The following is a 26,094-nucleotide window of genomic DNA, read 5'->3' as shown; positions in this document are numbered from 1 at the left end:
TTCATTACATGCAAGGCTGGGAAGGAAACGATGTAGTTAATACTGTGATGCAATATCATTTTAACTGTGTAATAATGAACTGTTGTTTGTTGTCATTGTTTAAAAGCTGCAGTCCCTGCATAATATGAACAAAAAGAAAACAGTACTAAATAAAATCAGACCTGGTTGTTATGATCATCACAACATCTGCAAAGGTTGTATAATAAAACAAACAAGTGATACCTTAGCAACTGAGTTTTAAAAGAAAGATGCTGAAACTTGGTCTGCAGTTTTAAATGATGTACAGCCCAATCCTGTGCAAGTTTCCTCAGAAATAAGTCTCACTGATGTCACAGAATGCATTCCCAGTAAAGCATATGTAGGATTGCAGCCTTATCCCACTAACATTTTTCCTCTATAAATACTAAAGTTCATAGGTATTATGTTAAGTGGAATTTGCACTTGGGGAACAAACCTTTAAATTATTGTCAGTTTTCTGCTGCAAATAGTTCTAGGACAGTTGGTGTTAGTTGGGTATCTTGTGCTATAATGGAGCATCTCAGTGTCTAGCTCAGGGGTAGTCAAACTGCGGCCCTCCAGATGTCCATGGACTACAATTCCCAGAAGCCCCTGCCAGCAAAGGGCCGCAGTTTGACTACCCCTAGCTGTTCCTAATAAAAATGCGTAACTAATATTGATTCTGTTCAAATATACTTGCCCTTATTATTAATTATACGTAAGAGTTTTAAAAATCTTTAATTTAGAGGGACAACTATGCCTTGCTAGAGAAAACAACAACAACAACATCTAAATTACTGTATTCTAGTGGAAGGCCTTGGGCTAAGCAGCTATTTCTTCAGCTTCTGTATTTCATCACAATTATCCATTATTAAGCATGAATGTACTTACACAAAGTGCTGCATAAACTGGGTATTCTGTTAGAACTGACAATTTTGGAATTAAATTATTACCTATCAGATGTACTAGGTTGTATTTTTTTTTTACAGAAAGCACTTGTATAGTTCCTATTGGATTACTTCTGCCATGTAGAGTATATAAATGGAAATGAATTAAACATATTGGTTTGCATAAACTGTTCAAGAGTTTTATTTGTAGATGTTCTTCTAAAATTGGAAAACACAAGCAGTAACAAAGTCTAAAGCACAGCAAATCTGCACCTCGTCAATGGTATCCAGTTAAGGCTTTCTGTCCTCCATACATAACCAATACATGAAGGGAAAAACATCAGTCTCATCATTGGCTTGATTTCAGTTTGCATGACAAATACACTCAATGAGAGAGTAACTTCTTCAGCCTGACAGAGAAAAGTTTTACAAAGTCTTGGGTAGAGTTTAGTTAATCTACTGCTGCCTTAAATTCTTTGCAATGCTTTTCAGAGGCATAATCCATATTTTTGGACTATCAATCCGCTTTTGCATTTTGATGCGTCTAAGTCAGGTTTAGGCATGATCCCTTGCCTGCTTTTCTTTACAGATTTCTATCCATGGCAACTCAATTTTATCAAGCTCAACTTTCCCTACAACAGTTTATATAGCATCACTTTTTGTTCTTGAGAAGTCCCCTCACATTTGTCTTCTGAGGAAGCTACATTAAAATAATATATCCCCACAATTAAGACTAGGATTTTGCCAGTTTTAAAGTTCTCTCAAGTTCTTGAAGCTGTATGTTTCCCTGAGTGATCATCATCCTGATTGCATCCTGTAAAATAAAAAGTATGTTTAGAAAACACTGAGGTGATAATTACAACTAGCTTTGTATGTCATGGCCCCATGCTGGAAAAGTGGGCAAATGAGGACAAGATGCAATTCAATAAGGACCAATACAGAGTTCTACATCTGGGTCACAAAAATGAGAAACATGCATCCTGGATGGGAGATACGCTTCTGGGTAGCAGTGTGTGTGAACGAGATCTTGGGGTACATGTGGACTGTAAGCTAAATATGTGCAAACAGTGTTATGTGGCAGTAAAGAAGGTGAATGAAGTCTTGGGCTGTATTAACAGAGGCATCACATCAAAATCACAAGATGTCATAGTCCTTCTGTATGCCACTCCTGGAGTACTATGTGCAGTTCTGGGAGCCTCATTTCAAAAAGGATATGGAGAAGACTGAGAGGGTGCAGAGGAGAGTGATGAGAAGAAGAGGTTGCAAAGGGACATGACTGTTCTCTTTAAATATTTGAAAGGTTTCATTTGGAGGAAGGTAGGGAACAGCTGGCAGCAGAGGATAGGACCAGCAGTAACGGGTTTAAACGATGTGTAGAACGGTACCAGTTAGATATCAGGAACAAAATTTTCAGTGTAGTTCAACTTCCTAAAGATGTGGTGAAATCCCCCTCACTGGCAGTGGCTGGACACTGGCTGGACAGATACTTATCATGGATGCTTTAGGCTGATCCTGCATTGGGCAGGAGGTTGGACTAGATGGCTTTTATAGCCCCTTCGAACACTATGAGGAGATCACAGAAAAATAGTTCTGCCTGGCAATCCACATCATAAACAGAGCAACATATTACAGGTCCTGCATTCAACCAAATACTTCAAAGGCCTTTGCTCAGCCAACTTTGGGACTTTAGGTAGGAAAAATGGTAGGAAGAGAGTCTTAAGAATCCCTTCCTCACACTGAGTTCCCCATTGCAATTGAGCCACTGATATATGTACATTAGCAGCATGATTCTTTTAGCCATCTTCTGCCCAGTTTTAGAAGGCTGAGTGAGGCTTTTTCTGATCCAGTGCAGTTGCTTGGTTTATTGTATCATAGCAAATGTTGTGTATGGGCCTATAGGGGACTATTTCTCACCTCTTCTGTAGCACCTTTATTCCTTTTGAATTCTGCCCTTGCCCAGTCTCTCAAGTAATGACGATCAGCTTCATGGGGTACCTGACGAATAGCCTGAAGAATTTTTCTGTATAACTGAAGAACCTGCTGCCTTCTCAAGAACTATAAAACATCAAATGACTATCAGCTCTTCCCATAGGATGTATATTCTATAACACTGATACAAATATACAAAGATGTCTTATAGTCAGTCCAGTGCTGTCTGTTGGTTCGATACTGTCTACTTTAACTTTCCTTCTTAGCACCAGAGATTGAATAGGGTCATTTGGCAACATCTGTGGCTCCGCTGCTGGGCTATTGCTCCACATATACTAGTTGTGATAATCTGAACAACCCCTTACAGAATCAGCAAATATTAAACCCATGGAGGCACAGTCCACCACACAGATATGTATATTTCTGGCAAAGGCACCCACTTGGACACATGATGAATGCTGCGCACATGAACCACTTCATGCTGGACCAAACCCTGATGTCCAAAACCAAATGTCTATCCTGAAATTTACTGTGTAATTATGGGAGTGACAAAACATATACAAAATGGCTGCACTTGTATGCTTTATAATTCACCTCTTTTCTGAACAGAAATCAAATTCACATGAGAGAGTTACAGTCTGAGTTTCTGCTGAGACTTAAGAAATGCTTATCAGTACAGCTGAGACCAGCATAGAACAAGAACCCTTGACTTCATGCATTTTGAGTTGTAATGCTCTTAGATGTCCATTATATTCAGAGCAAGTTATGTGACTAACATAGATTCAAATGTATCTAACTAACCAAAGAACAAAGAATCATAGTCCTAACAGTGTTTCATGCCAAATGAACTGAACACGGGTAACCAAACAGAAGGCGTTTTAATCATTTATACAATAAATGCAACATGCTCCAGCTCCATCTTTACACACACACACCTGCACCCCCGCACTAGCACAAGAACTGCACATGACATAACCAGGGGGTCCCCACAGGAGACTTTGGGGGCTGCACTGGAGGTTATCATGGCAATGACAGGATAATCATAAGTATAAATGCCTTGTTTGAAAGAGCCTGCATGCTCTCTTCCGTTTTGGATCACTGCTTTCCCTGTAGAGAGCCTATTCCTCAGCTGACGAATAAAAAGATCTTTTGGCTTCTTACCCTTGGTGTTTTCTTTCATTGGACACCAATGGGGCCGCCAAGTTTAAGAACGCGTTTGACTAAAACTTCAGTCAACAAAAACCTGACGTCCAAAACCAAACAGCCACCCTGAAATGTACTGGTTGACTCTGGGACAGGCAATAGAATCGACCCCGCAGGGCAGGGTGAATAAATTGTGCAGAACAGGCACCTCACCTGAGCTTTTGGGGACAAAGGCAATCACAAGCTGCCAATAAACGATAGCGATTCCCCCCAGCCAACAACGACGGAAGAGCTTAATCGGCGTGGATCGCCCCCCCCCCCCCGAGTTCGCGCCTTGAAGAGCGCCCCCGCGGCTGCGCAGACGCCAGCCCTGACGAGCGCCTGCCTGCCCTGCTGCCCAACCTAACGAGGATCCCCGCCAGGGAAAAGGCGGCCCCATTATTCCGCCCCCCCCTCCCCGCCCTACGCTCTCCCCGCCCGCCGTCTCCGCAAAGGACGCAGCCAGCCGCAGGGGCGGTCACAGCGGCCTCTTCCGAGGGCGAGCAGCGCTGCGCGGCCCCAGACCAGCACCTGACGAAGGGGGGTGGGTGGAGAGGGGCCGCCCCTCCGCTACCTGCTTCAGAGTCAGCGTGGCCGGGGGCAGCCGCGACGACGCCATGACAGCCTGCGGCCGGGCGCCCGCGCCGACTCCCGCTCGCGGAGGGAGGCTGCTGCTTGGCGGCGGCTCTCGAGCGCCCCGCCCGGCCCGAGCGCTTTCCGCGACGGAAGGAGCAGCAGGCAACTCGCCCGACCCCGCTGCCCGGACGCCTCCCTCGGCTCCTTCTAGGGAAGGGCTAAAAATGGCATTGGACACCCGGGAAAGTCCCGCAGCTGGAAGGCGCGCTTCCTACAAGTGCTACTGAGCAGATCTAATGAGCACCGTGGGAAGCAGATCTAATGAGCACCCCAAGGAGGCTCCGCGTTTAAATCAAAAGGCACGGGGGAGGAAGGTGACTAGTCAGTCACTGGGCGGATGCAAACTGCCATGGATTCCACAAGCTGCAGAATACACACTACAGAGAGAGAGAGAGAGAGAGAGGCAAGCAAGCAATGGTCAGGAACAAGCAGAAAGCTTTTCCACCCTCCCAAAGACAAGAGACATTTGGGGAAGGCTTCCTGCAGATCTGGGAAGGAGCTCAGAAGGAATATGATCCCAACCAGCCCACCTTCTGAAGCTGTCACCTTCAGGAAGCTAAGCAGGATTGGTCAGCAGTGGGATGGAAGACCACTATGAAGTCCAGGGCCAAAACTACTCAGAAGCAAACAGTTGCAAGCCACCTTAGAATGTATTTCACCAGGAATGTGCAGCCACAGCTCTCAAGAGTCAAACTGCTGCCCCTACTGCCCCAAAATTCCTCACTGCCCCCCTGGATCCTTCCACTGCCCCATGGATAGTATACCACCCACTTTGGGAACCCCTACTTTAAGCAATCCCACATCTACAGTATCATCTTACCCAATCTTGTGGAATGAGCTCCCGGAAATCTGTAGGCCCTGATGGAACTATCTAGCCTCTGCAGGGCCTGCAAGACGGAGCTCTTCCGCCAGGTGTTTGGTTGAGGCCAGGCTGATGACTGGAGTGGTCAGCTGTGGGTCCCCCCTGGTTATGTGTTGAGATCAACCTCTGGGTTTATACCTTCTAGACAGAAGGCACATAGATCCTCAAGGCTGGATTTTTCCCCACCAATATTTACCTAGATTTCTGGTACTGCACAAGGATGAGCACAATTAATAGGCTCACTGTGCTAACAAGGTACTTCCTTTCAGCCCAAAATACTTTTAGGAAACAATTTTATTTAGGATGCTTCTAGATGACTGTTCAGAGTCCTGCACTCTGTAGCTACCTTGAATCCACATCCTTTGCTGCCCAAAGAGTGCTATGCTCAGCCAATACCAACCAGCTAGTGATCCCTGGCCCCAAGGAAGCACATTTGGCCTCCATCAGGGCCAGGTCGTCCTTTGTCCTGGCCCCCACCTGGTGGAATGAGCTCCCAGAAAAGATCTTCCCTAGCTATCACAGTTCTGCAGGGCCTGTAAAACAGAGTATTCCACCAGGCATTTGGTCAAGGCCAGTGACAACATCTACTGGGCCCCCAGAACTCCCTCTTATACAGATAAGTTCACTGTATGGGATTGCAATTGCAACACCATCTGAACATGTTATGTCATGATTGAGGATGTTATGATTGTTGATCAGTTATCAAATGTAACTTGTACTGTTACTCATCTAATGTTTTCTGTAAACCACCCTGAGCTGCAAGGGAGGGTGGTATATAAAAAAGGGTAGTTAGCCTCCAAAAACATACATGATAAAACCTGAATTTCTGTTACGTAGTGAGGCACTATTAGGGGGTTGGGTGGCCAGACTGCCTACTCTCAGGCACAAACATAGGAGATGGTACATGCCAGTGAACGGCTATGGCGATCACATTACCACACTCAAGGAAATATCACACTGATCCTGAATTCTAGAGATACTTTTAGAACCAAGCAACACTGCCTTAATACTCATCTGGGCTTTCTAAAACCACCATATAGCAGTTGAGCAACTGTAAATTAGATTAGACTGCTCTTTGACGCTCACACCACCTTCCTCTAAGCAAACAACACACAGGTAAAAACATAATTCCCCAAATTAGAAGATTTTATGTCTGACATGAGCAGTAGGCATTTACAGAACTTCCCTGTAGTTCCTCTCCCCCAACATCTCCATTTGCAAGTGCAATGAGGGAGGTGGACAAGTAGGTGAAACAACCCTACTCTGTTTCTTATACTCGTGGAATCTCTTGGGCCAGTATTAAGCACCACTGGCAGGAGAATGGGGAAGGATGCTTATGCCAAATTTCCCACTGTATTCTTCTACTCCAGCCTCTCCACCCCCAAAGAAGCTTTATCAAAAGGAGTTGTTGAACTAGGAGGAAGATCCATACCCACAAGCCACTCATGCTTTGTACAATCCCACCCAACCCAATGTTTTTAATATAGAGCAAATCTGTTTTAGTTCTTTTCTGATAAAGAAGAGACACAATTACAAACAGCAAAACATCTTTATTATTAAACACAAATGATGCATAGTTTTTCCAATGAAAAAAGGGGCAGGGGAAAAAGTCCTGTGCATGATTTAGGATACCAAAATGTCCGTCAGATGTTTGCATTAGACAGAAAGCAAACTTCACAGTGTAAAATGATAATGCAGACACTTTCATATCATAAAAGTAGCCACCTGGCATTATCAGACAGCCAGCAATAATCAGCAACCCATGTATAGTTTCAAGTAGAATTTCTGGGCTGCCTCAATTCACCCTTCCTCCCAAATACTGGATGCTCACAAATGTTAACCTAAAAACAGACATGTATTTTTGTTATGGTTATACATCTCTAGTTGCAATTTCCTCTCAGAAGCAATGCTAGTGTTTCTTACTACAATGGAAACAATCTTGGGAACAATAATTTCAATGATATGAAAATGTCAAACGAACCTTAGAATAAATTATTTGGATAGCAATGAAGGGAGAAAAATGGGTTTCCACTCTTTCCAGATAGTGGCAACAAGTAAACTGACTCATTCCCCCTGTTTGTCATGGATTGCATAGTTTCCTGCGCTGAGTAGGAAGAATGCTCATTTTCACGGTGTACTTTCTGGCCCCTTTAAACAGCAGCTTATTCAGTGATGAATTCAGTCTGATCAGTCAAAATTCTACAGGCTCTCTGAGGTAGTTACCAATTCAAACCATTGCCTGAGTGCATCACTGAGTGTCTCTGGAAGAGCATTCACATCTCTGAGTATTATGTAGAAAGGAAAGGGAAATTCTTCCATGTATGACCTTATTTCTGGCAATTCTCCTGGGCCTTTAAACACAGGTACTTTTATATCCAAGATGGAGTCCTGAAATTAAAGTGGCACAGTGATTAAAAGCAGATACTGAGTTACACAGGTACTATGGCTATCACTATACATTTCTTCATTACTATAATCAAGCAGAGACAAAAGAACAATTTTGTTATGCTAACTGAAAATAGGAGCCATCGTCAGAAGGAAAGCTGCATGTATTTCCATAGTCAGAATTATTTCCATTATACTAATGCAGAACTCTACTGCAAAGAGCTACCACATGGAGCCCTCCCTTATTCAGTGGATTCGCCCCTAAATAAGTAGATTGTTCTACAGGTGTGCACTTATAAGGATATAAGTGATCTAAAATATAAGGGAAAGACTATAAGAAAACAACCTTAATGTTGTTATGACTCACATTATAGTAATATACCCAAAAGCAAACGAAACCAATAGGCAAAAAGTGGTATCTTCTTGAAATTTATTAACTGTTCTTCATTAAATTTATTAAAGCTCTTCAAGCTATTGCCAATGTGATATGCTTTACCTTTATAATTGAAATTAATACTGGCGATGTTAAATCTTTACATTGAGACTATAACTGCAACCACTGAAGAAGTAACAGAAGGCGGGATTGAATACCTGGGACCCCGTTCTGGTTGCAAAACCATTTAACTAACCTAGGACTGCATTTAATAAATTTCAAGAAGATACCACTTTTAGCCTATTGGTTTTGTTTGCTTTTGGGTGTATTTCTACGAGAAACCAATGGTGTTGCTTTATATGGACTGCGTTCAAATTTTAGTAAAACAAGCAGTAGTATAACAAATAATCCTTCAAGCTTTGGTTAAAATTACCTCATTTTATCCTCTCTCCAATGTCCTCAAGAACTAGCACCAAAGAGGATAATATTACGAGTATTACAAGAAGTAACATTAAAAGAAAACATAAAAGCCATGGAGCTTTGCAGTTTTTGGAACTCATTACCTGCATGCTTCATAGTACTTAGCAAGGGAAGTTAAATAACTGAAAACACACCTCTAAACCAGAGCAGTGGTACAATTTGCACTCTGGAGGATTTTTCATCTGGACACTTGTCCAGTTATTTAAAATTCTCATGCTACTAGGCCATCTCTGTGGAAGGAAATGTCTCATTTTTCTCTCACTCACCCTTGAATTGGGGTTGTCCAGCACTACAAAAATGACAAAGATATTTGCATTCTGAACAGACTGGACAGCTGCTGTGACACGTTCCTTGCCCTCAAGAAAAAGACCTCTTCCATCGGATACTATTAGGAGTAGCTGAGCAGTTTCTGTTCCAGAAGAAATATATTAAGTTTTATTAAAAGGGGGGGAAAGATAAATAGCATTTCATCAAAGCTCTGTGTTGCTATAATATGCAATTAGAATATCTGAAAGAAAGCTATGAAAAAGTTGATTTAGATATTTAACACTGCTGCCCTAATGCTAAAATGCAATTTCCTAAAGTAGGCACAAGTCGGAGAAATATAAAAGTCCAGTAACAATCGGTACTAATGGATGTTCTCAAAGCAACAGAAGAAAAAAAAACCTGTCTGGTACTTTGAAGTGATATAAGCAGTAATTTGAAATATATAAAGGTAACATGAATGGAGGCACCAAGTATTTAAAACATGCTTCATTATTATACTAAAACCTTAAAGCAGATGGATTCTGTGCACTTAATGTTCTGCATCCATTATATTGAAAAAACTACTACTGCAGACATGATAAACACTCACCTGGATTCATGTTCTGAGATAATTGCTGTGCAGCTGCAAACATATTTGTTGTAGATTCTAAAAACTGCATGAAAAACAAGTAAACTATGAATCAAGAGCACCAGTCCTAAAAATTATCCTACCAACATTAATGCGAAAGGTGAAGACAGCTGTCTAAGACTGTGAACTACCCCAAACTCTTATATTATTTAGCCATAGATACAGGTTAACTGGAATGGACTTCAAGCACATATATAGCTTAACAGGGCCACAGCCAGTATACACACAAAGTGAAAAATGAGGGTTTTGTAACTTCTGTTCACCTTTATCAAATGCTCTTTTAACCAGTTTGTTTCCTTTGTCTACAGCTTTAGCGCAGTTTTTTTAAACAAGAGGATTATTTTCCAGATGATCCCATTCAAATGAAGGATCATATAGGCACTCTAAGCAGACTTTCCTTTGTTCCCATCCTGGAAATTGCAACCAGTCCAGAATGCTTTAAGGCATTCTGATGGTTGATCCTATGATATGAAGTATTAAAAGGAACTAGGGCATACCTGTGCTATCTTAGTTTTCTTTTGTTCGAACTTGCAAAGTCGTATTATCCGAGTACCCGACTGGTCATTAAATTGCTCATGGAATGGATGCAGTAACTGTACGGTTTCCCCAAAACTGGGGAGGAGGAAATGAAAAATGCATTTTAAAATTGGGCAGTATATGCAAGAGACAAACAGGTATTAATTATTCTTCAGATAAGCTTAAAGTATCCTTACCTACACACAGCTACCTGTCCCACTTCTAAGAGGGTCATTGCATTTCCAATTACTGCCAGGGATTCATAAGCAAGCTATGAAAACAAAGTAGAACTTGCAACAGATTTAACCAAATGCACCATTCTAAAATCATGTACATTCAAGAAACCTTCCCTTCGATATTACCATAAAATTATGTGGATTGGCCATATTCGTGTTGCTCAATCTGTCAACCACGAGTTATTGGCCAACTGCCTCACCGGGGCTGAGATTCAGGGAACAGCTGTTCAATGGCTGTGTTCCTTTTTCCGGTACCAGACACAGAGGGTGGCAGTGGGGCAGACTGTGTCATGCCCTTACAGACTGCCTTGTGGGGTCCCACAGGGCGCAATACTCCCCCCCCCCAGCTATTTAACATCTTTATGCGCACCCTAGGACAGCTGGTCCGGAGTTTCTGGCTGGTTGTCATCAATATGCAGATGGCACCCAGCTCTATCTCCTCATGGACAGCCACCCGGACACATTTGCCAGATGTTTGGAAGCCATAGCTGGATGGTTAGAGTAGAGCCACCTGAAATTCAACCCTTCCCAGACGAGGATCCTGTGGCTGAGCAGGAAAAGGGCATGGCAGGAAGTGCATCTCCCCACCTTTGCAGGGGCACAACATCAACATCTCACCTGCTGCAAGGAATTTGGGGGTGATTCTGGATGCCTCCCTTTCAATGGAGATCACTGAGGTAGCACGCCTGGCATTTTAACATCTTCACCATGCGAGGCTACTAGTTCCCTACCTGTCCCCGGGCTGTCAGGCCACAGTGATCCATGCAATGGTCACCTCTAGATTGGAATCCTCTAACTCGCTCTATGCTGGCCTACCCTTGTCTTTGACCTGGAAACTCCAGCTGGTACAAAGTGCAGCTCCTAGAGTGCTCACAGGTTCATCTTAGAGGGGCCACACCCAGCCTCTGCTGAGGCAGCTGCAGTGGTTACCAGTTATGGCCCGGATCAGGTTCAAGATTCTGGTTTTGACCTTTGAGGCCATCCAGGGTTTGGGCCCAAGGACTGCTTGTCTGCTTATGCCCCCTGCAGGGCCCCTTGCTCTGCAGGCACTAACCTGTTCCTGGTATCTGGCCCCAGAGAGATATGTATGGTCTCAACCTGGGCCAGGGTCTTTTTGGTCCTGGCCCTAACCTGGTGGAATGAGCTCTTAGGAGAGCTGAGAGCCCTGACTGAGCTGTCAAAGATCTGCAGAGCCTGTAAAATTGAGTTCTTCTACCAGGTCTTTGGTTGAGGCTGGGACCTTAAGATCAATGCCCCCCCCCCCACCCAGCTGCAATATATCAACATGCAAGCCCCCTGATGGATGACTGTGGGGAGGTAGGAGGGTTCTCACAGCCATCTGATATTTATGGTAATTCTTTACCTGTTTAGAGTGGTTATCTAGCATGCTGGCTGAATCATCAAGGGCCAAGCAAATCTGGTACTGTCGTTTGCTGGGCTTGGTCCTTCGTAACCAGATTTTATCCTTTCGGAACTGGCTGGCAATATAGGGAATGACTTTGCGCATGTTCAGTCTTTTTCCTGTCCTATAATCCCCTCTGGCAGTGAGAAAGAAAATGCAAGATATTAGAACTGTGCATGTTGTGCAATGCCAGGTCCATTCACAACAAAGCCTCTACTCTGAAAACCTACTATGCAAAGCATAGAGTGGACTTGGGGTACATGACGGAAACGTAGATCAGGGAAGTGAAACAGGTACTCTCAAACAGCTAGCCCATGCTAGGTTCTTTGTCCTCCATCAGTCGCAGACTACAGGTCAGGGAAGAGGGATGGCAATCCTAATCTGGGAGGACTACTCCTTCAGGGCTCTTCTTGTGCTGTCAATTCCAGGAACTGAAATGTGTTGGCTTTGGGTGGCTCAACTGAGAGCATGGCCATCTGGTTGGTATACCGTATGCCCAATGCACCTCCAGATGCCCTGCCAGTGCTGCTGGAGGCGGTGGCAGACTGGACGCTACAGTTCCCTAGACTTCTAATTCTGGAAAACTTCAATATCCATGCCAAGCTACCATCCTCTAGAAATGGTATGGACCTTGTGTCAGCCACGGTGACACTAGGGATCTTGCAATTTGTTGTTGGTCCTACCCACCAGGCAGGCCACATCCTGGATCTCATTTCTGGTACAGGGTTGAACGTGGATCTGGTCACAGCAAGTGCCGTGCCATGGTCAGACCACTATGCCCTGAAGGCTTGGCTAAGTCTGCCACCTCCTCCTCAGTTGGGTGCCGAGCAGATTATAGCTCGCCCGCAGACACTTATGGATCCGATTGGATTCCTGAACGCTCTGCGGGATCCAATGCCTCCCAGACCTTTTCTAAATGGCTTGGTCAGCGACTGGCATGTCAGAATGCTGGCCACCATCAATGAGATAGCTCCTCAATATCCCCTCTGCCAAATGCTCTGTACCGACCAACCATGGGATTGTTTGAACGTTGAGGTTATTGATTATTGTTCTTTCTGGTTATTTGTGTTACTATCGCTATTGTTATTTATCTGAAGGTTACTGTTTACTGTATTGTTCCTGTTCTCTCTGTTTTATTTGAACTGCTCTGAGTCTCAGGGGAGGGTGGAATATAAATGTAATACATCTGTAAACCGCTCAAGGAGTGGTATAAATAATTCACTAAGGCTAAGATGGGTGAGCTGAGTCCAGGATAGGAAACAGGGACCATTGGCCCCTTGGTCCTGGACTGACAATCAGAGGGGTCCTCACCAGGACAGACCAGAGTTCCATCCAGTCAGCCCAGCCAGGGGCAATCTGAAGAAATGGCTGCCAGTCTGCTCCTGACCACCAAAGGGAGAGGAGGTCAGTAGGGCTGCCAAGGGGGATGAGAACAGAGGCTGCGCCAGCCCTTTTCGCCCCAAGGCTGTCCTAACTGTCATGTCCAACTGCAAATTCCCTCAGAACCCTGACAGAGCTGGCCGGAGGCTGCAGAGTGCTCCCCTCCCCCCCCCTTCAGGCCTGCTGCGAAGGAGCCTCTGACAGGCCCTGACTGAGGGAAGGAGGCCTTTCCAAGAGCAACGCAGGGGAGCCTCAGGGCATGTGGGTGGGCATTCCTTCTCAGGGGGGTGGATTTCTCCTTCTGCCAAACAGCTCACAGGGAGGCCACAGAAAAGCCCCATCTCACTTAAAATACTGCTCTGGTCGGGGGTTAGACATAGCCAAGCCACGTGTATTTCTTCTTTGCATCTCTCTGCAGATTTGAGACCTACTGCTCAGCGTTATTCTGCAGACAAAACTGGATGCTGTTGCGGAGGTTCTTTTGTCTCCTGTTTCATCTGCACAACAACCATGTGCAGTAGGCCTCAAGTCTTTCAATTCAACAACAACCTGTGTGGGAGGCCTTAAATGTTTCTTCTCTTCCACAACCCTGTCCAAAGTAGCCCTTTCTGCCTGGGGAGCTGATCTTTATACTCTGCAGGTGAGCTGTAATTCCAGGAGCTCTCCAGGCCCCACCTGGAGGTTGACTACCCCTGGGCTGGAAATATTCCTGGAGGTTTGGAGGTGGGACTTCAAAATTGTACAATGCCTCAGAGTCCAGCCTTCGAGGAGGCCGCGGGTACGTTTCTGGGCCTGGGGGAAAGGCCGCGCTGCTGCCGGCCCCAAAAACACACCTAGAGCCCGTTGTATTTACAAGTACAACAGGCTCGGTCCCTAGTAAATAAATAAAATGTTCCAGGGGAAGTTTGGCAGATCTGAATCATATTTACATAACAATATCATTTTTCCTGATATTTAGACTAAAATATTGCCAGAGATGATGGTTTTAAAATCTCTCCTACAAGGAAGAAAACACTGGGCCAAACGTTGAAAATCCAGCTCTCAGAGAAAAACAAGTTGCTAAACTAGCTTAATTTTAGTTTCTGTGATTTTTTCGGGACTTGCTCACCATGGGACAGGATGGGTCAAGGACTTCTTATCCGCAGTCACTAACCAACTTATTCAACTACTAGTAATCAAGCCCGCTGTAATAAAAATACAGCGGGCGCTAGGCAAGGGAGCCCCCGGCAGTCGCGCACAGCGCGGCTGCCGGCGGCTCCCTTGCTGGCGGCCTGACACGCCGGAGGCGCTTTGCGCCTCCCGACGCATCAGGCTGCCGGCAAGGGAGCAACAGTTGCTCCCTTGTCGGCAGGGCGGGAATCGGCCGGGCCAATGGTCTGTCCAGAGGAAGGGGCCAATCGGCACCCTTCCTCATCCCGGACAGAGCCCGCCCTAACTCCTCCCCCTAAACCCTTACGGCTTTATTTAGTTCGCGGCGCCGTGGGCTGTGTTAAGATGTCTCTGGCTCCTTTCCAGTATAAAATCATAATAATCTTGCTTTAAAAAAAAAGAAAGCCAAGATTCTTAACAATGTGATATTGTGCCTACAAATACAGCAATTTTTCTATACTTTTGCATCCCCTAGCTCTACAGACAAAAGCACTAGCATTTAATGGTGATCACTGCTGCTAAAAAGCATGAAAGGTATAATTTATACTTCTTTACCCAAGACTTATCAATAGAATGATTGTTAATAGTTAAGTCTGAACACAGGTAAAGACTGAGGGCCAATATACACACAATGCTTTTAAGTCTTTAAACCAATGGTTCAGAGATTGGAGTATTAATGTACACCAACCTTTACTGTCCTGGAGAAATTATTATTTTATATGTTTAGCTCCCCCTTCTGTAAAGGGAAACAGTAGAGTCTTATGAAAAAGGAGAGTTGGTTCTTATATGCCGCTTTTCTCTACCCGAACGAGGCTCAAAGCGGCTTACACTCGCCTTCCCATTCCTCTCCCCACAACAGACACCCTGTGGGGTGGGTGAGGCTGAGAGAGCCCTGATATTACTGCTGGGTCAGAACAGTTTTATCAGTGCCGTGGCGAGCCCAAGGTCACCCAGCTGGCTGCATGTGGGGGAGCGCAGAATCGAACCCGGCATGCCAGATTAGAAGTCCGCGCTCCTAAACACTACTACACCAAGCTGGATCTACACCATTACACCAAGCTGTCAGAATACCCTGAAATCAAGATGTAAAATACTAGCTCTGAAAATGCTATGCAAGCTATGTAGGCACATTACTATACACAAGCACAGAATGTAACAGGAAATCCAGATAGAATTTGTTAATCCGATAACGAGATAAGAAGTGCATTCTGCCCAGGACCTTTAGCTGTGAAGGATGCTTCTTTTGGGAAATCAGATTTGGAAGAGCTACAGCCCCCAGTTAGACAGACCAGACCTACTTTAGCTTGGCTGCCTGGGTTGGCTCCAGGATGAGTCGGAGCTGCTCACAGAGCTGCTGTGAAAGGGCTGCAGTGAGTAGAAGGTATCTTTGCCACATCTCTGCTGCTGCCTTCTCCTGCAATAGAGACACACATGACAAAGTCTACCACAACTATTAGTGAGCTGTTACCTCTTCGGGGAGGGGGGACAGTTATGAAGTGGAGTGACATGTTTATAAAAATGCAATTCCTCTAGATGAAGTCCCCAGGGCTTCCCCCAGAGCTATTTGGGATCACTCTGGGACTGGAAAGCACTTCCCCATTTGGTAGAAAATCCAAAAACTTCAAATTTAATCAGATAATAGTTTGAATAACTGGAATGGAGAAGACATGACATTGTTAGGAAAGCAGAATGCTGTTGCTATTCAGCCAACTGAAGAATGCACAGCTGTGGCTATAGTAAGTCACTGTTAAATCAGATGGGGGCTATGCCATGGAGGCTGAAGAGGTCCAGGACCTTCACAGTCAATATCAGGATTAGCAACACATTCACAACCAGAATTTACTGCAGCATTAAAGACATTAGCCTAATAGGTAACAAGTAATTCAGTAGCTTCAATGGCTATTCACTGGTGAATACATTCATATTGACTGTCCAACCATATAGCAAATGGGAGAATTCTGAGATCTGCCATTTTGTCACTGAGGCAGTCACTCAGACTGTCACACAACAGACAGCCAGGTCTGCTAGTACCCTGCCACACCAGTCAGAAGAAGAGTTGATTTTATATCCTACTTTTCTCCACTCTGAGGACTCTCCAATCATTCTCATTCCTTTCCCATCTCTTCCCTACAACTAGCAGCTTGTGAGGCTGGCTGGACTAAGATTGTTCTGAGAGAACTGGGTCTCGCCAAACTGCCTAAAAGCAGTAGCACTGCAAAGATGCTCAACTGTGTGTGTGTGTGTGTGTGTGTGTGGCGGGGGGAGGCAAAGTAATTGTGGTGATAATGGATATTGTCACAAAGTGTATTCAGTGCTTTGGGTTAGGGATTCTATCTCCCTCCCAGGATCAGAATGGAAAAATGAAGGCTACAAAGGGCTGATACAAAAGCTGGTATCCTAAGACATTTATTGAGAGTGATGGCGGAACCCTTTTGTCTATTCCTGAGACAAAGTTGGTCTGGGTAGTCTGAGAAAGCCACATCCTTGATTAAATTAAACCCATGATTTTGACCAAGAGGACGTAGTGTCTGAAAGTTAAGACTGCCCAGCTTTGGAATCTTTGAAGAATTGTAGGGCACAGCATAATATAAATGCAGTTGTAAACAATAATCTGATGTTTTTTATAAACACTTCAAACCCTTGGCCTTGCCTCAACATTATTATGTGATATAATATAAATAACTTGTTATGGACCTAAACAATTCCAAGGTGTCAACAACATGTTGCCCAGAACGATCATGGTCACAGAACTGTTGCTTACTCTGTGATAATTAAAGGATTACACTAATACCCAATATTGAGCATGGCTTAAGAAACAAAAGCCTTCCTCTATGTGACAGTTCATTACAGTCACCTTCAAAGTCCTTGCTTTGGGTGCCCTTGCCATCTGAAGCTAGAGGAGTGCTAACCCAAGAAAGGTTTTTCTCTGTCATGAAGCCAAAGCTTTGAAATTCCCTTCCCAGAGAGTCTTCTCTGTGTCTGTCTATTAGTGTCTTCTGTTACTGGGTGAAGACTTTTTTTTGTCTTGCTTTACATTTCGGGGGCAGGAATACTGCATGGGATGGATTGGGGGTTTTCCGCAAGGTTGTTTCTTTAATGTTGTGTTTTGTGTTTTTAATAGGATTATTGTTGTGGGGTTTTTATGCTGTAACCCGCCATGAACCGGCTTGCTGAGAGTGGTGGGGAAGAAATTTAATAATGATAATGATAATAATATCCCAGCCAGTTAACAGTTACTATTATTGGCCCCCCTCCCTGGTTTTGGTGTTGTATGTTAATCAGTTTTTATTGAATAATTTTACATTTACATGCTGTGCCGACTGAGGCGGTTCTATAAATCACATCAAATCAAACGGTAGTTTAAGTGAGGATTTAATGTTAAATGTTTTCATGTTCACCACCCTGGGAACCCTAATAAGGTGGCATACAAATATTTAAAATAAATAAAATAAGCAAGACTTAAATCTTCCATAATATAACAATGCATAATCTTGATAAAAAAAATCTACCAACCTCATCAGCATTTCCAGTCTGCCAAATTTCCAGCTGCTTCTCTAGTTCTTGCCTTAGCTCCTCGGGATTCTTAACAATGTGCTTAAAAGTAAGACATTAAGATTTGGATCACTAGCATGGAAGAGGTCCCCCACCTCTTATAACAGTAACCAGCCTACAGCAATATACCCTCAAAAGCACAATTCATTCTCTCTGTTTTGTTAGGGCAAAAGAAAGAATGCAATGCTATTTTAAAACATTATCTGATTATTTTAATTTGGAACTTTTAATAACGTTTTCTCAACAGAACCCATCTATTAATTTTGGAAAGTGTTACTATACTATAGTTGCTAGTTGATACACTATTATCAAATTGAGTTCTTAATTCTGTTTTCAGCTTTTATTTGTAGTATAAGAATAGTTACTGGATTCAATGCAAAATACATATGCTACACCTGTGAGTATATCCATAAATAGAAAGTTTGCAATATTTTTACACCTGTAATGCCTTTAGTAGAAGAAATTAGATTTATTCCTATTTGTGTAATAACATAACTAGTATTTTACCTTAGTTTTCGTATTCACTAAAAATTGATGCGCAGTATGTATAGTGGAGTCTTTGTTTCTGTCTGGCCTGACTTCTGACAGTGGTTTTTCTGTCCCACATTCTTTGTCACCTTCAGAATTGAGATCTTCAGCTTCCAACTCTGTCTCTTTAGATCCTGCATTCAAATAATAAAGTCTTGCTTAATATTGCATTTCTAGACTTAATTAAAACAAAAATGTTTTGAATGCAATCAAGATCTTTTTCCTGAAGGATAAAATGCTTAAGATTGGACGTTGACAACTTACCGGATTTGGAAACACCAGACATTTTTGCTTCTGGATTCAGCTTCTCTGTTTCTACAATGCTAAGATCCTCAGGATTCTGAGTGTCTGCTTCCATAGCTGCATCTTCTGAAATTGGTTCTTTGTCATTTTCACTGAGAGGCGTGGCCAGTTTTTGTTGTTCTTCATTAGCTACATCTGTTAGGAACATTTAAAAAAGAACTGAAACTCTGCAGTACCTTCCACACCAGCACAAGGGAAAAAATAACATAAAAGTATCCAAAGGCTTATTACACTCTTTATAGAAAGCAATTTAGACTACAGAGATGATCACATGGCTAGACTGGGGCAGTGTTCAAAGCACATACAGAAGGTTGTTGCAGGAATATAGGGAAGATCAGCATTATACCATGTTGCACTTACGAAGGTGAACCTAATAGAATTGGCTTGCCTAAAGCCAACTAATGAGTTTATGATTAGAAGGAGAGACTCAAGACTGGGGACTTCTCGATCATCTTCTTAGGCTCTTAACCTACAACAACTTTGTATGAGATGTGCATATTGGACCATCTGCCTCAATAAGCCCACAGCCCTAAAATGTCTTTATTTCCATGATTTCATGGAAAAGTAAACTGGTTGCCATTTCAAACCAGAACACTATTGAGCCAGCAACTGTGAAGCAATATTGTCCCAAACGTACAGCATACTATGAGACAACATACTGCATAGCAGCCTGTAGATCATTATGAAAATAGTATCTTATCATTAAACAGTACAGAGACCTACAAGATGAGCTAACACGGAATCTTTCAAAATGAAAAAGGGGCATAAAATTATATTAAAGGTTTAATTTATCTGATATTATCAAGGTTATCTAATATACCATTGCTCTGACTGCAGTAACCAAGACAAGGAGCTCACTTTCACAGAAGTGGAAGGCTAGTGTACTGCGCACCCAACGCACATCCAGATGCCCTGCCAGCCCTGCTGGAGGCGGTGGCGGCCTGGACAGTAGAGTTCTCCAGACTACTAGTTCTCCATGCTGAGCTGCCGTCCTCTAGAACTGGGCAGGACCTCTGTTGCCAGTTGGACCAAGGCGGATCAGTGCTGCTGATATTACTAGACCTTTCAGCAGCGTTCGACACAGTTGACCACTAGCTCTTAGCTCACTGCCTCGCTGACACCAGAACACGAGGGATAGCCCTTCAATGGCTGATCTCCTTCCTCCAGGGTTGCGGACAGAGGGTCGCAATAGGAGAGAGCACATCCTGTCGCCGACAGCTTACTTACGGAGTCCTACAGGGAGCGGTTCTCTCTCCTATCTTATTCAACATCTTCATGCATTCTCTTACACAACTGGTACGGAGGTTTGGACTGGGTTGTCATCAAAATGGAGATGACACCCAGCTTTTCCTCCTGATGGATGGCCGCCCTGACTCTCCCCCAGAAACATTAGCCAGCTGCCTGGAAGCAGTGATGAGATGGCTCAAGCAGAGTCGTCTGAAGCTCAATCCTTCAAAGACGGAGGTCCTGTGGCTGGGTAGGAAGGGCCCATGAGAGGAAGTGTGTCTGACAGCCCTGGATGGTGTGCAGCTCTCAACGGCTCACTCTGCCAGGAACCTGGGCATGATCCTGGATGCTTCCCTCACAATGGAAGCTCAGGTGACAAAAGTAGTGCGGCTGACATTCACCTCCGCCAGGCCAAAGTACTAGCGCCCTACCTGGCCCCGGAACACCTAGCCACAGTGATCCATGTGATGGTCACCTCTAGTGTGGATTTCTGTAACTCACTCTATGCAGGCCTGCCCTTAGTCTTGATCTGGAAACTACAGCTGGTCCAAAATGCAGTGGTCAGGGTCCTCACGGCAACACCATGGAGGACCCACATTTGGCCCATTCTCCATCAACTACAATGGTTGCCAGTTAAATTCCGGATCAGGCAAAAGGTTCTGGTAATTACCTTTAAGACCATATGTGGTCAGGGCCCAGTGTACCTGAGGGACCGCCTCCCTGCCTATGCCCCTCAAAGAGCTTTACACTCCGCCACCACCAACTGGCTAATGATCCCTGACTCTAAAGAAGCCTGCCTAGCCTCAACCAGGGACAAAGCTTTCTCTGTCCGGGCCTCAACCTGGTGGAATGAGTTCCCGGAGGAGATCAGGGCCCTGATGGAGCTAAAACAGTTTCACAGGGCCTGCAAAAGGGAGCACTTCCACCAGAAATTTGGTTGAGACTGAACGACCAGCAACATCTATAGGGCCCCTGCTCCCTCCCTCCCAGAAATTCACTCATGTGTTCTGCTCTGGACCTGTTTGCATTGTTATACTCCATTACCTCTGTTATAGTTTTAATGTTAATATTATTGTTATGAAAAACTTAAGTTCCATGTATTGTTTTCTACATTTTATGTAAACCATCCTGAGCCTCATGGGAGGTTGGTATATAAACAAACAAATAAACAAACAAACAAACAAACAAATACCATAGGTCTGTGCATCATAGGATTCAGTGCCTTGCTTTATATGCTCAAAAGCATCAGCTTCTTCCACATTTTGTTTTGGTGGATTTAGATTCTGCTCTGCTTCACTGCTGGACTCTGCCATTCTTAATCTCTTGTGGATATGTTGACTGTGATCCCCTACTGAGCGTTCATTGTCAACTTGTCCAGGTTTTCTCTTAAAACTCTGAAAATGGGTAAAGTGTAGCCACAAAGTTTTGCTAGGTTTCAGTAAAACAGACTCAAAGTTTCAGAATTTCCACAGTCTACCATCATTAATCACAGAAGTCAAATCCCTACATACGAGGGTTCCACTGACAGTGGAAATACCTTATTTTAATTTGGGAAATCTATTGTATTCCCACGTGCACACGTGGAATGTTAAATATGCTATTTTAGACAGTGCTGTTCCCATCCCACCCCTCCCCCTGCAGAACAGCTGAATTAACAACAATTGAATATCCAAACCTCAACAGGCACTCTCCCCCCCCCTCCCCCCCCGGCCTTTCCTGATTCACAACTGACTTGTGGTAAAAGAGACACTGTGGCTCGGCCAAACACAAACAAAAAGGCTGAAATGGGGGTGGGGCCTGACACCACCCCCAGATTGGCTGTAGATAGAGCTTCCACATTGAGGTTATGCTCGCAGTCACTAGGACATCTCCCTGAGACAGAGAAAAAGATGCTTTTCACAGTCATTGTGACATTTCCCCTTTAAGTTGGAACAAAGTTCAGTTCCCTACTTTGCCATGAAGCTATGCAAAACTGGGCTCTCTGAGACTCCCAGAGGATGTTAAGTCTCCCACTAGTAATTGTGATTCCCAGGACTGAGGCCAATAATAATTTATTTTGCCACTAGTGGATTAACCAAATTCCATCTTGCAAAATTTCAAAATACAAAAATTAAAAACACCTGTGTATTTTTCTTGCATTGTTTCTGAGAAGCCATCTGTGCCATGAACTCAGATTCATGGCCTTCTGATTGATTTGCATCAGCTGCTCCACTTCCATGCTCCTGGGGGGGGGGGGGGAGAGATAACTGCTGTTAACCCACAATACATGAAGTATCTGCTTAAACAAGACTTTCAGTGACTTAAGGATACAGAGATGTGCTACACACTGCAGTTCTGGGGAAAAGTACAGGTAGTCCCTTGGTTCTTATGCAGTGTTGAAGACTCAAAGGCGAACTGGCATCATCAAAATGCTTAAGACCACAGGGAGACTCCCAACCTCATTTGAAATCTGTAAAATTCTGAAAGTCCTCTAGTGTAATTAAATGGTGCCAATTGTGTTCACACATATTACAGGGCACTCCTCTATTTGGGGACACGTTGCCAACCCAGACTACACAATACTAAAATCGGGATTATCATTGGACTTGATTTCTGACAGGAAATGGTAATTTTGCATGACATCTGCAGGGTCCACAAAATAGAGCTCTTCCGACAGGTTTTTTGGTCAAGGTCAATGATAACATCTATTCCCTCCCCCCTGACGAAGACACTATGGGACTGCAGAAGAAGAAACATACCTGCAACATGTTATACTGTACTACGACTATTGTTGACACTATGATTGTTGATACAGTTATCAAACTGGCCTTATTATGTTCTGTTTGTTGTTAGAATTGTTGCTAAAACTGATGTTCTGTTACCCATCTAACGTTCTCTGTAAATCGCCCTGAGCCACAGGGTAGAGCAGTATATAAATGCAAATAAATAAACGAACAATTTAATATTCCTTAACAAATCCGCCAATCCCTGCCAGGGCAGAGGGAGATCCTTTGCAGCTAAGATCCCCTGAGTGTCTGGGGGCAGGGAGCGGACAGAAATGACATCCCCCCCCCCGGAGATGAGGGCCGCATGCAATTGCTGCAGCTTTCCCAGGTAACAAGGTCTGGCCTGGAGTGATTTGAGCAGGGCTTGTTCTTTGGGCAGGATTTGAACTCGGGTCTGTCCAAGGCAGTGGTTCCCTAATGCTTCGACGGAGAGGGCCTCTATATTGGGGCACAGTGTCATGGCAGCCCACAAATAAACAGCAAAATACTTAAGAATTTTTAAAAAACCTATATGATCATCATGACCAGTTCACACAACCAACGTCCCTTCTTGGGCACAAAGCCATCAGCAGCCATAAAAGCAGTAGATGGTCATGTACATCCTGACCATATGAACTCACCTTCATCTCCGCTTGTGTGCATCTGGACTCTGCCTTAGTGCTCAGATTTCCGAGCTATTGCCAAACAATATGAATTAATATGTCCAGAATAAGCATTAAATTTACATGAGAAGCATCCATAAGGACTACCATAAAGGCAGATGTTTTCCACACATACAAAATCACTGTGGGATATTTTCACTTCACCTCTTTCACTGTGTCTTTCTCAGAAGCTGTTCCAGCCAGTTCAACAGCAGTGTCACTCTGTAGATTTTCTTCTCCTGCCTGACCATATGTTTCATGTTCCATTCTCTCAGCTGCGTCAGGTAGCTGTTCATCCTTATTACGATTATCGATATCTTCCTCTTCCTGGAACAAGCAATAGAAAGCCACCATTAATATCCTAAAAGATTAGGAATGCGATAAAGAAGACGACGAATCTGGTTTAGTAGCACAAGATCTATATCATGTTTAAAACATTACTACTCAATTACTGGAACTTAGCCCTCAGGTTAGCCCTGTAGTTGTGAGTGTCCTGCATTGTGCAGGGGGTTGGACTAGATGACCCTGGAGGCCCCTTCCAACTCTATGATTCTAGATATTTTGCAATTTTTTTTAAAAAAAGAAACATCCATTTTTCATATGCCTCATTAGAGACAAAAGATGTCACAAAAGAGGCCATTTCTTCTATTTAATAAGAGTGAAAAAATGAAACCTGAGGATGAAGACCCGGTTCACTAGTGGGAATGCCAGTCTCTTTCTCCTCTTCTTTCTCTTTTTGGTCTTCTGTTGCATCTTCTTCACTGATATTTTCATGAGGATGTTCTTCATATTCTTTTTCATTTGTTTCTTCCTCCATTTTGTCATCTCCTTCTGCTTTATCTTCTTCCATTTGCTCAGGATCTTCACTGCATTCACCCATATCTTCCTTTTCCTCCTCCTTTACCTGCTTTTCATCTACATCCATCATCTTCTCTTCTATTTCAAAAGGATTTTCTCCTAAGCAAAATACATGATTTCCAGAAATGTTAATAACGATTTACTAAAATTCCAAGATAATGTAGAAGAAATATAACCATGTATGTTGTACTTTTAAAATGTGGCTGTCGCTTGGTAAATTTTCAGTACCTGAATGAACATAAGAGAAACCATGTTAGATGAGGCCAGCACACAGAATGACTCCATGTAGGCCCTTGCAACTATAACCTGATATGTGAGTGGCCAAACTTAGACAGCCTTCTTAGAAAAACTCAAAAGACTTTATCAGGACAAAAATAAGAGAGGCTGTGGTTCCTCAGGGTGTCTGAGCTTGGGGCTTTTTAGGGCATAACCAAGACCTTGAGAACTTAGCTTTGAAGGCAACAGCACAGTCACCAAAATATCAGAGCCCTGTTGTGATATGATCCTGATATGTAACCATTTCAGCGTTGCAAGCATTAACAGGAATTTCAGAGGCATTATGATGGGCATCTTTATTTGTACTATTGTAGTCTAGCCTTTAAGCTAAGATGAACATTATGCTCAAGATAAATTCTAACCTCCTTGTCACATGGAACTGGTTGAAACCCCCACCCCAGCTACAAACAAACATAAATGAACAAACTCAATTACAGCATGAACGATCAGAAGAAATGAGCTCAAGGGACCACAATCCTGCTCCTCCAACCCCCAAAAGCCTTCCCATCACCATAACTGTGACCTTTTCTGATTGACTCTGCATCCAAGGCCCAACTACAATCACACTGAAGGAGGTACCAGGATGTGTTACTTTTTGTCATTCATTGCATCTACTGCTAAACACTGCATTAGCTGTACCTTCTTCTTCCTTGTCCTCATCATCCTTCTCTCCATTCTCCAGGTTCAAGTCATCAGGAAGATCTAATGCTTCAGCTTCAGGCTGCTTCTCTTGCTTTCCATGATAAGGATCGCTCTCATTTTCATCATATTCACGCTTTGAAACAGAAATGAATCACATTGTGAAGGGATCAGAAGTGGAAAGAAATGGGTGAAGCAAATGTGTGCCAAGCAAAACCAGGTCTGAGGCCATGAAGTTGTATTTCCATCTACTGTTACTCCGCATTAATTGTACCAGGAAAATGGCCATTATGCAGCGCTGCTGCCCTCATAAGCAGCTGTGTTTTGAAACCTCCCTTATTTACCTCATCTATTTCTTCATGGATTTTCTCTTTGATTTCCCCATCATCTGCTTCCTTCTCTTTTTCTTCATTCTTGGGTGGTTTCTCATCATTTTTATTGCTAGCATCTAAGTTGTCATCTTTTGCGACAAGCTCTGAATTCCCCTACATGGTTGAAGGAAAACAGCTATGAAGCCATCTGACTCCAGAATGATGTTAGTGTTACCTTAGCCAGTCACCTTGATGTTACAGTTAAGACAATTCCCACAGTCAACCCATAGAAAACACTACTTCTGTGAAAAGTAGAGAACTGCACCATTACTATGCACACTGGAGGCTAAATGCTGGTATCTGTGAAAATACTTCTGGTAATTCTACATTCTGACTACTGAACACACTGAGGCCTGCAGAATGAATGCTCCATCTTTCAAGACTGGAGAAGGTGGCCATACATAGTTTAGCATTTGGTTTCTAGGAATATTTCGAGTATCATACAAAGAAACTGCTACACACAGGGAGATATACAAGGTACATAGCACAGAAATAATTTCTTCCAATCTTCATTGAAAAACAAATTCAAATTAAATCCCTAGTGGGTTTTTTTTTTTTAATCCTTTGAGGCAATAATATATTTGACTTTAAGATCATGGTGGGCATTAATAAGCTCTGTGTATGC

At 43.5% G+C, this 26,094-nt stretch overlaps 2 protein-coding genes across 3 annotated transcripts in view; both read right to left on the bottom strand.

Annotated features, from left to right (window-relative positions):
* Positions 1–1,070: 1,070 nt before the first annotated feature.
* On the bottom strand, positions 1,071–4,739 carry LYRM2 (LYR motif containing 2). Its single transcript, XM_077304346.1, has 3 exons — positions 4,570–4,739; positions 2,799–2,939; positions 1,071–1,698 (listed from the first exon to the last, which is right to left on the bottom strand). The coding sequence occupies exons 1-3, from the start codon at positions 4,612–4,614 to the stop codon at positions 1,618–1,620; spliced, it is 267 nt and encodes an 88-aa protein (XP_077160461.1). The 5' UTR covers positions 4,615–4,739; the 3' UTR covers positions 1,071–1,617.
* Positions 4,740–7,023: 2,284 nt separating this feature from the next.
* The window catches only part of MDN1 (midasin AAA ATPase 1), a 136,135-nt gene continuing 117,064 nt past the window's right edge, over positions 7,024–26,094 (bottom strand). For both annotated transcript variants that reach the window (XM_077304325.1, XM_077304335.1), the window contains exons 87-102: positions 25,443–25,583; positions 25,099–25,234; positions 23,999–24,282; positions 23,491–23,652; positions 22,040–22,141; positions 21,112–21,313; positions 18,654–18,827; positions 18,369–18,523; positions 17,823–17,903; positions 15,608–15,723; positions 11,742–11,916; positions 10,340–10,413; positions 10,124–10,238; positions 9,588–9,651; positions 8,998–9,140; positions 7,024–7,881 (exon numbers count right to left, since the gene is read on the bottom strand). In XM_077304325.1, the coding sequence (XP_077160440.1) occupies positions 7,693–7,881; positions 8,998–9,140; positions 9,588–9,651; positions 10,124–10,238; positions 10,340–10,413; positions 11,742–11,916; positions 15,608–15,723; positions 17,823–17,903; positions 18,369–18,523; positions 18,654–18,827; positions 21,112–21,313; positions 22,040–22,141; positions 23,491–23,652; positions 23,999–24,282; positions 25,099–25,234; positions 25,443–25,583 (2,313 nt within the window). In that variant the 3' untranslated portion in view covers positions 7,024–7,692. The remainder of the gene's footprint in view (positions 7,882–8,997; positions 9,141–9,587; positions 9,652–10,123; positions 10,239–10,339; positions 10,414–11,741; positions 11,917–15,607; positions 15,724–17,822; positions 17,904–18,368; positions 18,524–18,653; positions 18,828–21,111; positions 21,314–22,039; positions 22,142–23,490; positions 23,653–23,998; positions 24,283–25,098; positions 25,235–25,442; positions 25,584–26,094) is intronic.

Source organism: Paroedura picta, chromosome 1, assembly GCF_049243985.1.
Source record: "Paroedura picta isolate Pp20150507F chromosome 1, Ppicta_v3.0, whole genome shotgun sequence".
Lineage (NCBI taxonomy): Eukaryota > Metazoa > Chordata > Lepidosauria > Squamata > Gekkonidae > Paroedura > Paroedura picta.
This window is presented reverse-complemented; position numbering and strand designations above follow the sequence as displayed.

Excerpts from the sequence above, each read along its gene's own strand:
- LYRM2 (XM_077304346.1), bottom strand. The coding sequence starts at position 4,614 with ATGGCGTCGTCGCGGCTGCCCCCGGCCACGCTGACTCTGAAGCAG. Across the intron at positions 2,940-4,569 it reads CCACGCTGACTCTGAAGCAG|TTCTTGAGAAGGCAGCAGGT; the intron begins GTAGCGGAGGGG and ends GATGTTTTATAG. Across the intron at positions 1,699-2,798 it reads ATAAAGGTGCTACAGAAGAG|GATGCAATCAGGATGATGAT; the intron begins GTGAGAAATAGT and ends TTTATTTTACAG.